The 15,091-nt window shown below is 41.0% G+C and overlaps 1 protein-coding gene across 1 annotated transcript; it reads right to left on the minus strand.

The window, feature by feature from the left end:
* Positions 1 to 12,299: 12,299 nt before the first annotated feature.
* On the minus strand, positions 12,300 to 14,680 carry PIGM (phosphatidylinositol glycan anchor biosynthesis class M). The gene has a single exon (XM_020979557.2). It carries the CDS (start codon positions 14,539 to 14,541, stop codon positions 13,291 to 13,293), a length of 1,251 nt encoding a protein of 416 aa, XP_020835216.1. The 5' UTR covers positions 14,542 to 14,680; the 3' UTR covers positions 12,300 to 13,290.
* Positions 14,681 to 15,091: the final 411 nt, after the last annotated feature.

Raw genomic sequence — 15,091 nt, forward strand, 5'->3', positions numbered from 1 at the left:
TAAAAAGTAAAAAGCTCCCTAAAAATTAGTGCTGTTCATAAATTGAATGGGCTGCCTTGGGAAATAGTGAGTTGCTCCTTATTGGTGGTCTTCCAGTAAAGGCTGAATGAGCACTCAACTTCTCTGCTATGTTGTAAAAGGGATTCTTTTTTCCACTATAGACTAGATTAGATGGCTCCCAACTCTAACTGCTTCTGAAATTTTGTAACTTAGTGGGGAGGTAAGAACAGGAAGGAACGGCTTTAAGTAGACACGAAAGCACAACAGAAAAAGCACTGGTTTTGGAGACAGAAGACCTGGGTTTGTATGTCACTGTATATTCTGTCCTCCAGCTTCAGTTTCCTCAAATGCAAATCTAGCCTAGAATATTCTAAAGCATATCTCCAGTTGGCCAGATCAAAATCTAATGAGTAACTGGGCCATCCAATCGGCCAGTCCACATCTTCTAAAACTAGCAGTTGCTGGGCTGGCTGTCATCATCCTGAGCTCCTTGAGATGGGGACTTTTTGTTGTCGTTATTTTGGATTTTTTGTTTGTTTCTCTTTGTATCCCCAGTGTTTAGCACAGTGTCTGGCACATCGTAGGTATTTAATAAATGCTTGTTAACTGATTGCCATCCCTAAGGTCCTTCCTCCCTCCCACTCCAGCCACAAAAGTCCTAACAGGTTGGGGTGGAAGATAGAGGGGACTGATGACAATCCCAGAGAAAAGAAGTTTGAGGTGAGCAGGGAGTAGCAAAGGACCCTAGAGGGCAAGATAGAACCTTGTTCCTAAGCCTAGAGAGCTGCCTGGTTATAAAGGGGTGGAGAGGAGAAGGGTGTTTGGCTGGAGCCCAGGAAAGACTTGCTAGCCAGGGGAAAAGCTCCCTGAGCCCTCCACCTCTGGCTCAGAAATTTGCCACTGGTCAACAAACATTTCTGAAGCTCTTACTGGGTATAAAGTACTGTGCTAGTCCCAGAGGGAGATAAGAAATTTAGAAAAGACAAGGCCCTGCCTTCATTATTCTAAAACCAGAAGTTCCCAAATTTGTTTGGCCTACCGCCCCCTTAAAAAAAATTACTCAGCACCCCTCCGGAAATCTACTTTCTTTAACCTTTTAACCTTTTTTTAAAATTTGCATCATTTCAAAAATATGTATAAAATATTTTTAAATGATACATCTTAAATTTAATAATTTATTATAAACTTGTGGTTTTTTCCTGCATTGAAATTTTGATGATGCACTATTGTGTCATGTGACTGTATAATCTCTTATTGTAAAATAGTCATTACACACACATATTCCTGCTGATGCATGCTGGACTTCCCAACAATGTGCAATATCTCGCCTGCCAACACTTGCTTGTTAAGACCTGTCACGGACTTAACCACTGATTGGTTAAAACTTGCATTTTGTCTGTTTATTTGCAAAATAATGTAATCACTATGATTTTAACTCTGTTATACAACAGATGATATATGTATGAGCGGTTTTTCCAAATTTTTTTCTCTTCTCTTCTCTCCTTGTGCTTCCACTGCCCCTTTACTTTTATTCAACAGCCCCAGTTGCACCTGAGGCTACTATCCTGCCCCTGGATCATTCCAGCGTCCCCAAAGGGCAGTATCACCCACTTTGGGAACCTTATGCATAGGATGGATGACACCAACACAAGTAACTTAAATATGCACCATTACATGATAAGTGCACTGGTGAGATGTAAAATGAAGTGCTTAGGAGTGATCTGGGAAGGCTTTATGGAGAAGAAGGGGGTGTTTTAGAGGCAGCTAAGTGGAATAGTGGCTAGAGTGATGGGTCTGGAGATAGGAAAACCTAGTAGTCAAGTCCAGCTTCAGACACTTCCTAGCTGTGTGACCCCAGGCAAGTTACTTCATCTGCCTCCATCTGCCTCTGTCTCCTCATCTATAAGAAGGGGGAAACAATAACACCTACCTCAAAGGGTTGTTGTGAGGATCAAATGAGATCCTGATTGTAAAGTGCTTACCACAATGCCCAGCCCACAGTAGGTGCTTAATAAATGCTTATTTCCTTCCTTCCTCCTTTTGAACTAGACTTTAAAGAACAGGTAAGAATTCAGTAAGCAGAAGAGGAATGGGCAATCCAGATAAAAAGTACAGTGAGCAAAGAAAGGCATTTAGATAGGAAAGAACAGAGCTGATCTGCCCAGGAATAGTCCAGTTTGGCCAGTGTGTACAATGTGGGGAAAAGAATAATGTTAGAATACACCCAAAACATGAAGAAGCTTGGATGGCAGGCAGAGGGATTTAAGATTTGGGCAAGAAGACCACTAAAGGTTTGGGGTAGAGTGTTGACATAACCAGATCTATACATAAGGAATATTATGTATAGATATTATGAATAATATGTATAGTTCAATTGGACTGCTAGGTGAAGGATGCATTTGAGATTAAAAAAAAAAAAGGAGGCAAGAATATTGTGCCTCTAATTCTTACTATTTAGCTAACCTGAGGCAAGTCACCCAAAATTTCCTGGGCCTCAGTTTCTTCATTTGTAGAATAAAGTTTTGGGTGACTAAATGCCATCCAAAGAGCTTTCTAGCTATATATTGATGATACTATTACCTGTTAGAAGGTTAGCAGACTACTGCATTAATCCAACTAGATATCAATGAGGGGCTAAGGTGCTGACAGTGGTAAACCCAGAGTACAGCTATGTAATGTGGCAAACGACTCCTCAAGCTATAAGTGGGACCCTGACTCTGTCATCCAGCGTGTTGGCTATTCTTCCCAGAAACTTTGCTAAGTACACCATCTGTGCCTTTACCCATATCATTGATAAAATGTTCAACAATACAGTGCCAAATACAGATCCCTAAGTCATCAGAACATTAGTGACTATTTTCTGCATTCAAAATGTTCCAAGTTAATCTAACTGTATTATCATCAAGTCTATATTTCCACCTTTTCCACAATACTAACATGAGATGCTTTGCCAACTGCTTTGCTAAAATATAGATAAATTATATTTATGGCATCCTGTTCATTTACCACTTCAGGAACTCTATCAGAAAAGGAAATTAGGTTAATCTAGTATAATCTGACCTTAATGTCAGGGAGAGCTTGTAGGTATCAGGCCTTGGGGTTTGGGTAAGGACTGCTATCCAATCAGACTGGACAAAGAGTTCTTGACCCAGGGACCATGAACGCTTTTTTAAAGTTTATATGTACATAAATAGATATGTATGTATGTGTGTACTTTGGTAACTGTACTTTAACATTGTTTCCTTTATAATCCTATTTTACACATTTAAAAACATTAAGCTTCATCAGACTGCCAGAGTGGTCCATCTCTGTTTCTCTCTGTCTCTGTCTCTCTCTGTCTCTCTGTCTCTCTCTGTCTCTCTGTCTCTCTCTCTGTCTCTCTCTGTCTCTCTCTCTCTCTCTCTCTCTCTCTCTCTCTCTCACTCTCTCTCACACACACACACACACACACACACACACACACACAGAGTCTTTAAGAACCACTGGTCTAAACTGAATAGCTATAACCTTATCCCTTTCTATAGTATAAGAAAGATGTCGTCAGGAGAAAATAAGGTGACAGATAAGTACATACTTTCAAAGTAAAAGCTCTAGATCAAAAGATACTATTTCTACCAGTTGTCATCCATTTATTCAAACTTAGAAAATCTGAAACATTGCAGATAATACATATTTTACTTTGGAATGTGTTGTGTATTTCTCCACATATGTGATTATGTATGTATTTGTGTGTCTAGGCAGCAGATTTCCTTCCCAATTGTTTCCAGTTGTTTTACTTAGAGTGTTGTTATAATTAGTTTGGGCTACTACCTGATAGTAGGGAAGGAAACCCAGGAAATGGGAGAAGGGGAAGAAAAAACCAATTGACTGAAAGAGCTAGGCCCTCTGTATAAGGAATATTGCTCTATGCTTGGGATGTATGGGGTGTCCAAGGAGCACTAGCACCTCTGATATGAAGGCTTGTCAAGCCCTTTTCAGGGCTGCTCATCCATCTTTGGTGTCCATTTGTCCCCCAATTCTCACCTATGACTCCAAGAAGCTGTAGCATGCACAGTGGCCACAACCCAGTAAATCATCTCACCAGATGGACTAACCCAGATTGAGAGTAACTAAAGGGCCTCAAACATGTCTTTGAGTTGTGGGAATGTCTACCCAAAGTATGTGAAGCCTTTCTCCAGTAGAATGAGCAAATGAGGACAAATCATTCCAATGGCCATGAAGGCAGCTGAAGCAGGTAACATAGAGAGCTTAGAGCTTGATCAGACATCAAAAATGCCAAGGTCATCTACTGCATCTCGAGCCATTACCAGCCATCCTTACTTTTTGTCTTGCCACCAGACTTTAAATCCAATTAATGCTCAAGTCAAGGCATCACCCTAGGATGTCACTGGTCCTCTTTGAAAATAAGGACAAACAATTGCTCTATCCTGTAGAAGTAGATAACACGGATAATGCGATTTACTTTTCAGCCTTCCAGGGACACCGAGAGAAACTAAAAAGAATTCACAAACAGCTAGAAGAAGTTGACAATATTCATTTGGAAAAAAAAGTTCAGGATTGCTAATAATCAAAGAAATATACATTAAAATAAATTAATATTCATTTATTAAGAACCTACTATGTGCCAGACACTGTACTTGATGCTAAGGATACGAATACAAATGTCAGCTAGATCGTGACTTCAGAGAGTTTATTTACATCTACAGTCTAAAACAACTAAGGTAGAAGTTTACATCCATAACTTGGCAAAGATAGTAAAAGGTTAAAAAAAAAATCAATGCTGGTAGGCCTCTGAGGGAAAAAAGAGGCATATTAATTCCAGTGGTGCTATGAATTAGTCTGACCACTTTATAAAACAAAATGGAACTAGGAAATAAAAATTATAGAATTATTCATATCCTTCAACCCTTCTATACCATTAATAAATGGGTTTATACCCTAATGATGTCACTGACAAGAAGAAAAGACTTCTTCATGCAAAAAAAACTTATACCTGCACTATTTATACTAATTTAAAAAAAGCAAACAACTGTGCCCAGCGATTGGGGAATGAATGGCTGAATAAATTGTAGTGCATGAATAAAATGTAATATTATTTTTTATAAGGAATGACAAATATGGAGAGTACATTTAAATATGGAAGACTTAAGGGGTATCGAAATGTCAATTGTTTCTTGAGGCAAACAACTGAGAGTTAAAACTGTCATCTCTAGAAGATTAAGAGACAGTTTACCAGTTATTCTTGCGAAAGCTAAACTGTTTCTTAATCTTGGAGAGAGGTAGCTGATATCTTGTGAAGGAATCTGAAGAAACATTGTGAGAGAAATGCATTTAACTCTTATTTTGTGAAGAGATATTTTGAAAAGAATTTCTGAAAAATGTGAATTACCATTCTAAGTGACCCCTGTTTAATGAATTGAGGAGGAATCAGTCAATGTGTGCACAAGAATAGTCTATTCATATTCTATTCTATTTCGGATGCCTTTTAAGAGCAAAAAGGTAACTGGCTGTGAACATTACTCGCTGCCAATACACTGTAAATATTTATTTATCTGTATTATTCTTTTCTTCTGTAATAAATTACATGAGCAGTAGCATGAATGTTATTAAACCTCTGAGACCAAAAAAGTTTGAGAGAAGAGCAAAAGCATATGGAAAAAGAGATTTCTCTATTTTATTTATAAACTGGGATAGAGGCTCAGAACTGATTAATTAATAAGACATATTGTACATTTCTATTGATTTATGAGGAAATATCAGAATAGACTGCCTTAGAATTTGAATAGAGAATTAATATGGAAATGCAAGCTGGCAGCAGGAATAGAAGGATAGAGGATTAGTGTGACTGTTGACTCATGCACATATAGTCACTGCAAAGCCTGTTATACTTTATTATACTATACAAGAGTCTGTTTGCAAACAAACTTTCTCAAAATCTAGCTTGTATAAAACCTTAATATGGCCAATATGTATATTTGTTCAGTCATTTTTCAGTTGTATCTGATTGTTTGGGGTTTTCTTGGCAAAAATACTGAAGCAGTTTGCCATTTCCTTCTCCAGCTCATTTTCATATAAGGAAACTGAGGCAAACAGGGTTAAGTGACTTGCCTAGGGTCACACAGCTAGTGTCTGAGGTCTGATTTGAACTCAGGAAGAGTTCCTGGAACTTTATGCACTGCCTGATGCAACACCTACCTAACCTCTAACTAGGAGACTCCCTATACAGACAAGCTATACAGATTAGGTGAATTAAATAAATAATGCCTCATTACAGTTTATATCTTGGTTCATTCTGTTCTTCCTAGTCAGTATGTTTAATGTGCCCCTTTCTCCAACATGTTATTTGGCAATTATTTCAGGGCCTTTGGTCACTGAAAAAGAATGAAACTGCCTTCTTCTTTTGGTTCCTGGCCCACTCTTCAGCTTCAAGTTAGAAATTGGATCTTCCCTCCTTGCCACTCAAATCCTGATTAAACAATATCTAACTAACATAGTTTCACTTTGCTGTACAGAGCTTGCCTAAAAACGCCTCCTCTCCTATATCAGACCTGTCACTCATTATGTCATACACTTCATCTGAGCTGCCTGAAAAAATCATACTCCCCTAACAGAAGAGCTATGAGTAACCCTTTTTATGATTGCTCCTGCCCCTTTCACATAGGATTGTACAGAAAATGGCATTTCAGAAGCTGTATTTGCCATGCTGAAAAAGAAAGTACTTCAGGTTAAAGAAAGGTAAAGCATCCTAGAAGCCAGGAAAATGGAACAGCACCTTGGTACCTTCGGCCTCACTCTCTCTTCCAGTTCTCAAAATCTAGTGGCAAGGAGAAAGTCAGGATGACTGGTGATGGCCTGGGATACAGTGGATGATTTGGAATCTTTGATGTCTGATCAAGCTCTAAATTCTCCACAGTGCCTGCTCCAGCCACCTGCATGGCCATTGAAACAAATTGTTCTCATCCACTTGTTCCACTGAGGGATGTCTTCACTTGCTGGGGATAGACATCCCCCTACCTCACTGATGGGTTTGAGGCCTGTAAGTTACCCTCAAACTGGTTTAGCCAGTCTGTTGAGACCATTTTACATGGTGTGCATGCTACAGCTTCTTGGAGCCACCCACACGTGAGAGCTGGGGGACAAGTGGACACCAAAGTTGGATGAACAGCCCCGAAAAGGGCTTGGCAAGCCCTCCAGCCAGGGATGCTGGGCCTCCATTGTTATGAAAAAACCTTATTTAAGGTGCTTCCCCTTTTAAATATGGACATTTAATTTGCTGAAAGGAGCAAAAAAAGGGGGGGGAGGGGAGAGAAACATTCCTGTGACAAAAGCAGCTTGAGACAGCTCTGAGGACAGAAAATTACCTCTCAGATAAGTGTACTGAAAGGACCTGTTTGAAAGCAGCTTAAAGGCACAAATATTGACTGAAGGTGGAAATGGCTACAGGACATTATTGTCCATCAGCTAATTTACACATGACAATCTATGGTTTTGAAATATAACTGAGAAACTACAAATCAAAGAACTGTTTGGGGACTATGGGAAAATCATGTATTATTTGTGTTATATCTGATTCAACTGTGAATTTGGGGTTTATCAACCTGAATTAGAGATGAGTCCCTACTCACGGTAATCAGAAGTGCAGGAAATAAGGAAATGAGAAATCCAATGATCGGAGGAACAAGAAGACAGAGCAGCTGCCTTAAGAGAGCTGAATGTCCCCTGATGCTTGAGATAATCCGAATGGAAGAAATGCAAGATAGGAGCAGTTGTTTTGAGCAGTTAGACTGAAGCTCAGACAGGGATTGCTGCTGCTGTTCTAGCTGGGCTTGGTCTCTAGCACCATCTACAGGATGAGAACAGGGAAATGTCAGGTGGTTGACTGCATTGCCTCCTTAAGGCCCTTTCTGGCTTAAGAACGAGCAATTCCTCAGAGGCTCAGAGAGCAGATGTGAGGAGCTTTGCAGTCCTCTAGCTTAAGGGGAGCTGCTTGTCACTGGAATAGCTTAATACTACTTCAGTGCCCAACCAAGGAGCATATTTGGAAAGCTACAAACCTCAGGCTTAGGGCTACTGCCTCACTGAAAGAATACAATACTTCTGCTTTATTTAAACACACACACACACACACACACACACCCCTTCAGTGGCCTGACAGTAGCAGACAAGTGACTATCCAGCAGACTATTCCCTAAAAGCTTTTAGTCTAATAGTCTAAAGTCACGGGTTGTCTTGAGCATGTGGAATTTCTTTCTCACGTGCTTCTTTGCCAGGTTTCTGTATACTTACATACTTGCATACTTGTGTCCACTCTGCCTCCCCAATTCCTCCCCTCCACACACACACACTCTTCATGCTTATGTGATAGAAACCCAGGTTTCTAGGTAGACTATTATGGTTTGATTATTCTTGCTTGTGCCTTTTTTTGAGTAAATGTTATGGTTATTATTTTTATCCGATCATTTAGTAAATGTTGTCTCAAAGTCAGTGGTGTCATTGGCACTAATTGTGTATAAACGGAAAGCACGCTGGTGGGGCTCAAGAGCTACATGCAGCAATGGGTAGTTATTCTTAGGACTCTGAGAGTGAATAACCCCATGGTTACTCCTCTGAGGAACCACAAAATGAGTGGTGAACAAGAAAGCCCCAGGGGCAGCTAGGTGATGCAGTAGATAGAACACTGGCCCTGAAGTCAGGAGGACCTGAGTTCAAATCCAGCCTCAGACCAAACACTTGACACTAGCTGTGTGACCCTGGTCAAGGCACTTAACCCCAATTGCCTAAAAAACAAAACAAAACAAAAAAACAAAAACAAAAAACCCAAGGAAGCCCCACCCAGCCCTCAGAAATAAAAAGCCTGAGGAGGATTGTGGTCAGTGCCACATCTAGGGTACACTGCAGGGGTTCATCTGGGATTTATTATGGCACCTTTTACATTGACCGAGACCTACTGGAGAGGATTTATTAAATAATTCCCCAGGAATCTAAACAGAAATAAAATGTTGGAATTTTTTGAAGTTTTTCTCTATAAGACAAACCAGTTTCTTTGATATTATTTAATACTTAGTTACTTATATCTTTTGACTTCTTAACCTATTAAGTATAAAAACTAATATCAGTAATGATGATACATTTGTCTAGAGTACTGGCACTTCGAAATGCAGATAGTCCTTTCTCAAAGGAATACCACTTAACCTAAGAAACAAAGATATTAAAGATATTTACAAGATGCTATTAAAAATGCAAAGTGAATTGTTAAGTAGGAAGTATGAAGAGAAAGATAAAACCTTTTCTATATTCTTTAAATTATCTGAGAATGTAAACCCTTGTAAAATTCTTCCTAAGACAGGGGGTTTCAATATTGCAATTGCTTACTGGTGGGTCTGCCTGCCTCAAGTCTCTCCCTATTCCAATCCATCCTCCATTCAGCTAGTAAAGTGATTTTCCTAAACCTCAAGTCTGACCATGTCACGTCCCTACTTTCCCCGCCTAACAAATTCCGATGGCTCCCTATCACAACCAAAATCCAATACAAAATTCACTGTTTGGAGCTCTAAGCCCTTTCTAACCTAGCCCCCTCCTATCTTTCCAGTCTTCTTACACCTTCCTCCCTGCCACCTCCTCTTTGATCCAGTGGCACAGGCCTCCTGGCTGTTTCATAAACAAGACACCCCATCGCTTGACTTTCTCTGGCTGTCCTCCATGCCAAGAGTGTTCTCCCTCCTCATCTCTGACTTCCCTGGTTTCCTTCAAGTCCCAGTTAAAACCTCTCCTTTTGCAGGAAGCCTTTCTCAACCCCTCTTAATTTTAGTGCCTTTCCTTATTTATCTTATATATGTTTGTACATATTTGCTTGCTGTCTCCTCCACTGCAGCATGAGCTTGAGTAGGTACCATCTTTTCTTTTTTTGTATTCCCAGAGCTTAGCAGGGTGGCTGGCACATAGTAGGTGCTTAATAAATATGAATCGTATTGTGTGCAACTTGTCCACTGATGACATTTTATAGCCAGCTTATACCAACCACGAATCTGTTTTCCTTTGAGGTATTTCTATCTTTGATATCCTTCTGACATCATGGTATTGTGTGATTCATAGCCTGGAGAACAATGTTTTAAAGATATTAACATTAATGAATTCTTCTATTCTCATAATGCTTTACAGTCACAAAGCACTTTAAGTAAGCAAGGAAGGTATCTCTCCATTTTACCAATGAGGAAACAGGCCCAGAGAGGTTGAGACTTGGCCAAGCTAGCAAATGGTGAAGCTGAATCCTAAATCCATGTGTTCTGACCCCTACCCGGCCTTCATCACTCTAGATATCCCAGCTCCTATAGTTGGTGATATCAGACGGAAACTCCCCAGTGTATTTTTAAGGAGCTAATGGACATTGTTTCCCTTCCCCCACCCCCAATTCCTTCAGGAGAGCTCGTCTGAAATGCTTGATAGGATCATGTTATACTGGAAAGAATACTGGACTTGATAACAGAGAAATCTGGCTGAGTCTTCCCTCTACTACTGCTTAAGGGAATAACACTGAACTAGTTATTTAGCCTCTTAAAACTAGTTTCCTCATTTGCAAAATGAGGATATCTGCCTTTCAGGGTTGTGAGGGTAAATTCAGCAAATATGAGTTATGCCCCTACTGGGCACTGGATCAGTTGTGAACAAGCTGGCCTGTTCTGTTCCTATTGACTTCATCTGCTTCTTGCAACTTCCTCTTACTGCGGCTAGTTCTGCCTCTGGAACCAAAGGCAGAACTTCTAAAAACACAAATAATTCTAACAAAGTGAATTAGCCCAAGGACAAAAGATGACTTTAGTCTACAGTTGGAGAAAGACTGAGGCCAGAGTTTAGATACTAGTCTTCTTTTATTTTCCTTTTATGAAAGGGATTTGCTCCGTGAAGTTTGGATTCAAAGGGCTGCACTTGGGGACCTAGAGGGCCACATGTGGCCTCAAGGCAGCAGGTTCCCCACCACTGTTCTAGGCCTTTCCCCTCATCTATAAATTGAGGGGGTTGGGAGTACCTCTAAGATCCCTTGCAGCTCTAAATCCTAGGATTTTTTAGTGAATTTTATTAGCATCACGACACTATGATTTTCTAATGATGTTGCAACCTCATTCCAAAACTCCTCCAAGGTTACTCCAGAGGCTGTGATTTTGAACCACAATTTGAAATCATGGTAACTAATCCAATTCAATAAATATTTATTATTGTACAAGGCATACATGTGAAAGTGTCATTTCTAATAAGCACATTCCAGGTGCAGTTACTTTATTAGCTTCCAGTTTGCTGGTGATCTCCTAATCCCCAGGCTCAAAGGAACCAATGAGACCACTAAAATTAAATGCTTAGTGATGCTTTTTTTTCATCCATATCATACATTCAAATTAATTGCTCAAGAGCCTAAATAAATTAGGCTGGGCCTAAAATCTCCTGAAATGTAGGGAAGAATTTTATTATAAATGGAAAATCTGACTCCATGTGGGTTCTACTTTAGATTCTTTACGTTCACTCTGAATAGATTATTATGATGATGTATTGAGATTTAGGCATATTTGGCAGACTGACAGAATAATTTGATGGGTAGAAAGGTTGAAAATCGTTTTGTGGATGAATTGAGCTTTAAATACTTCTTAGGAATGCCACAAGGCATTTTGAAAATTAACATTATAAAAAGTGTAGCTTCTTTTAAGTAAAGGACATGGTAATTTGAAAGCCTAGACTCCTAGACACATCGTCTGATTTTATTCAAGGAAATGAACATGCCTGCCTGTTGTGGCAAGTTGATAGCCTAGATTAATGTTGAAAATAATGTATGTGCCATCCTGAACTCTCAATACTAGAGCAAAATTTTACCTATATTATGGCTTTAACAGGTTTTTAATTTGCTGGCCTGGGACTCTAACAACCATTCGTAACATAATTTAAACGGGGAAATGAATTTTCTGGCACTCAATAAAAAGGTAACAGGGTGACTCTGAGGATACTTTCTACTCTGTGAAAGCTGGCCCTCTACTGGTCAGTCAATTCATCTTAATCATATAAACTGAAGAAAAGTTATAAATAGAATTGTGCTCATCTTTGTAAAGATCACTTAAAACTATGCAGTCGTTTTTACCATTCAAATACTTTAAAGATTCATTTTCTTTTAAAAAAAAAGTATTTTTAACACTAAAGAACTAAAAATGTGCTACAAGATCATCCTAAAACATCCCTAAAGAGTTTATCACATCCCTTCTCCAGAAACACACACACACACACACACACACAAATACAAAAGACTGAAAAAAAGGTATATCTGAATCTATAAAGATGTATTACAAAAATGTTTTTTTCACAGATTTAAATATGCAATTATTTTTCTTTGTTCATTAAAAATCAATTGCATGTCAATAACACTAGTGTTAAAGTGCAGAAAAGACCCAGTGACAAAACAAACCAAGCCTAACAAGCAATGAAATAACATGATTAACAAATGAAAAAGCATTCATTAAGCATTTACAATTGTGCTAAGCTCAGAGATACAAAAAGAAAAGCACAAACAGTTCTGGCTTTCAAGGAGCTCACATTCTAAGAAGGAAAGACTACGTGTATAGCATAGCGTTAGCTGTTCAACCTCAAGTCAGATAGAAAGGTCCCCAATCAACAATTTAAATGTTTTATTCACCACCTATGCCCCACAAACTCCCACTCAATTTTATTTAAAAGGAAAAATACTTTACCTAACTAGCGTTTTATTTAGCACTTGTTATCACAACTCTATCAGGCTAGTGATTGCTAATTCCATTTTACAAAGGAGAATACTTGGAGGTTAAAATCTAAGATAATAAACTTACTGGGCTTATTAAAACTAGTCTATTGGGCCAAACTCCAATTGGCATGAATCTTGCGTAAATGATTCCAATTTTTTCTACCAAGAATTTCTTTGGCAACTGAAAACACATTCATTCATCCTTTACAATACAGGGTGTCCCAAAAGTCTTAGTGTAGGGCTTATCTATTAAAGCTTAATACTGCACAAAGACTTTGGGGGCATCCTGTAATTCAGATGTGTAACTTTCCTTTACAAGTACTCTCCAAAGGAACTGCATTCACAAAAAGCAACAATCTCTCCAAGTTTCTCCTTCCATTCTACTTGAGATCTCTGGTTTAAATTGAGTTTTGTGACCTAAACTAGAGCTGCTTGGGAATGATAAAAATGCTCAAAGCTTAAGTTAAAACATTTTTAAAACACTTTAGTGGCCCATACGATGGGCATAAATCACAGAAATCTATCATCAATATTACCCGTCACTGGGATTTGATTTTCTTGGCCAACTGTCTCAACTGATAATGAGAAATAATCTGAACTAGTATGTAACAGTTAATAAAAAGAAAGAGCAAACCAGCTAACCAAATGAGCAAAAAGGTGTTTTTCCCTCGGAACTCAAGGAAATAAGCAGGAGCCAGCCATAAAGTTTGTCCCATAAACCACAGCCCAAGGAGGAGAAGAGCTCTGTTCCAGGACATCTTTATTTGTGGCATCACAAGAGGTAGTAAGCAGAGGTACCATAAAAAATACTGGGAAGTGCAGACCTTATTAAAACTCACAAAAATGGCAGTGTGAAGGAAACAACAGAAGGCAAGGTCCCTATAATAAGCAAAAGACACAACCACAAGTAACAACAACTGCGGCAGAAACGCTGCCAGTCCCAGTGAAAAACTCCATTTACTCTCTGCTGTCAGATAAAGCATGTAGAAGTAAGGGGAAAAATTATGTCGGATGTCACGTCGGGTTAGGTGATAGAGATAAGTGTGCTCCAAAAATTCCCAACCGTATTTGTAATAAAACCCTAAGCCCAGGGCAAAAAACGTGAGTCCAGCAACCACCCCAAAAAGCAGCACATCCCTATTCCATAGGCGCCAGGCCAACCCCCAGATCCGAGCCTGGAGGCATTTCTTGGAGCTGTCCTCCGCCTCGCCGGGCTCAATCTGCAAATAGAGGCCTATGGGAAGGACGTAGGTCACCGGGTACACTTTCATGTGCACCGCCAGGCCGTAGACCACCGCAGCCCACGCCACGCTCCTCCTCTGCAGGAAGTACAAGGCGCTTAGCACCAGGGCGGCGATGACAGACTCGGCGTTGCCCCGGCTGGACACCACCAGGGGCAGAGGGTTGAGCAGCCACCAGGCGCAGGAGCCGCAGGCCTGTCGGGGGCTCAGGCCGGTGAGGAGCAGCAGACGGAGCATTAGGAAGCCGGCGAGCAGGTCGCAGCTGACGAAGAGAAACTTGCCGAAGAGCTCGGTGAGGCAGACGTTGGGCGTGAGCAGCCAGGCCAGTAGCGGCGTGTAGCGGTACGTGGCTCGCTCGTAGGGGGAGCGGCCCTCCGTCACCAAGCGCGCCGCGTCCGTGAACACCCGGTAGTCGATGTCCGTGAACTTCACCATCAGGGTCCGGTCCTGGTAGAGGCCGTAAAAGACCAGGGCGACGCGGGCTGCCAGGGCGAGGCCGAACACGGCGGCGGGCCCGCCCCAGGACCCAGCGAAGCGCCTCGCCTTCATCCTCGGCAGCCCCGACGCGTTACCGGACAGTTGGAGCGGCGCTCGTTCCGGCACCTGTCTCGCACCGGGGACATAGTTCCCTGCGCGGGATAGCACAGCGGGGCAAAGCACCCACAAGAGCCACTTCCGGGGAGGTAATCCCGCCCCTAGGACCTACTTCCGGTACCGGCCTAGAGCTGTTGATTGGTTTACGTGGCTCTCGCGCCCGACCCTCTTTCCAGGAAAAGGACAGGCCTTCCTGTCCCGTGGGTGAGCTGCGCTGTCTTTCAAGGGAGCCAGGTGGGAAGCCCTCCCTCTTGGCCCCTCCGCCCCCCTGAAGCGAGAAGGGGCGTGGTCTGCGTGTGGGCGTGGCGAGGGCAAGATGAAGCTTGAATCCCGTGATGATAGGCTTCTGTTAGAACCGCCCGCCCTGTGAGATTGGTGAGCCTCTGACTTTGAAAGATGGTGAAAAACGGGATTGGAGGAGGGCGGATGTTGTCGTGATTTTTTTTTTTTAAAAAAAAAGGAAGAGAGACTCTGCTGTGCAAACTGGGGGCCGGTGAGCTCGACT

Source organism: Phascolarctos cinereus, unplaced genomic scaffold, assembly GCF_003287225.1.
Source record: "Phascolarctos cinereus isolate Bilbo 61053 unplaced genomic scaffold, phaCin_HiC Scaffold_5;HRSCAF=322, whole genome shotgun sequence".
NCBI lineage: Eukaryota > Metazoa > Chordata > Mammalia > Diprotodontia > Phascolarctidae > Phascolarctos > Phascolarctos cinereus.

What these genes read in the sequence shown, in the direction of transcription:
- PIGM (XM_020979557.2), bottom strand. Translation starts at nt 14,541, where the DNA reads ATGAAGGCGAGGCGCTTCGCTGGGTCCTGGGGCGGGCCCGCCGCCGTG.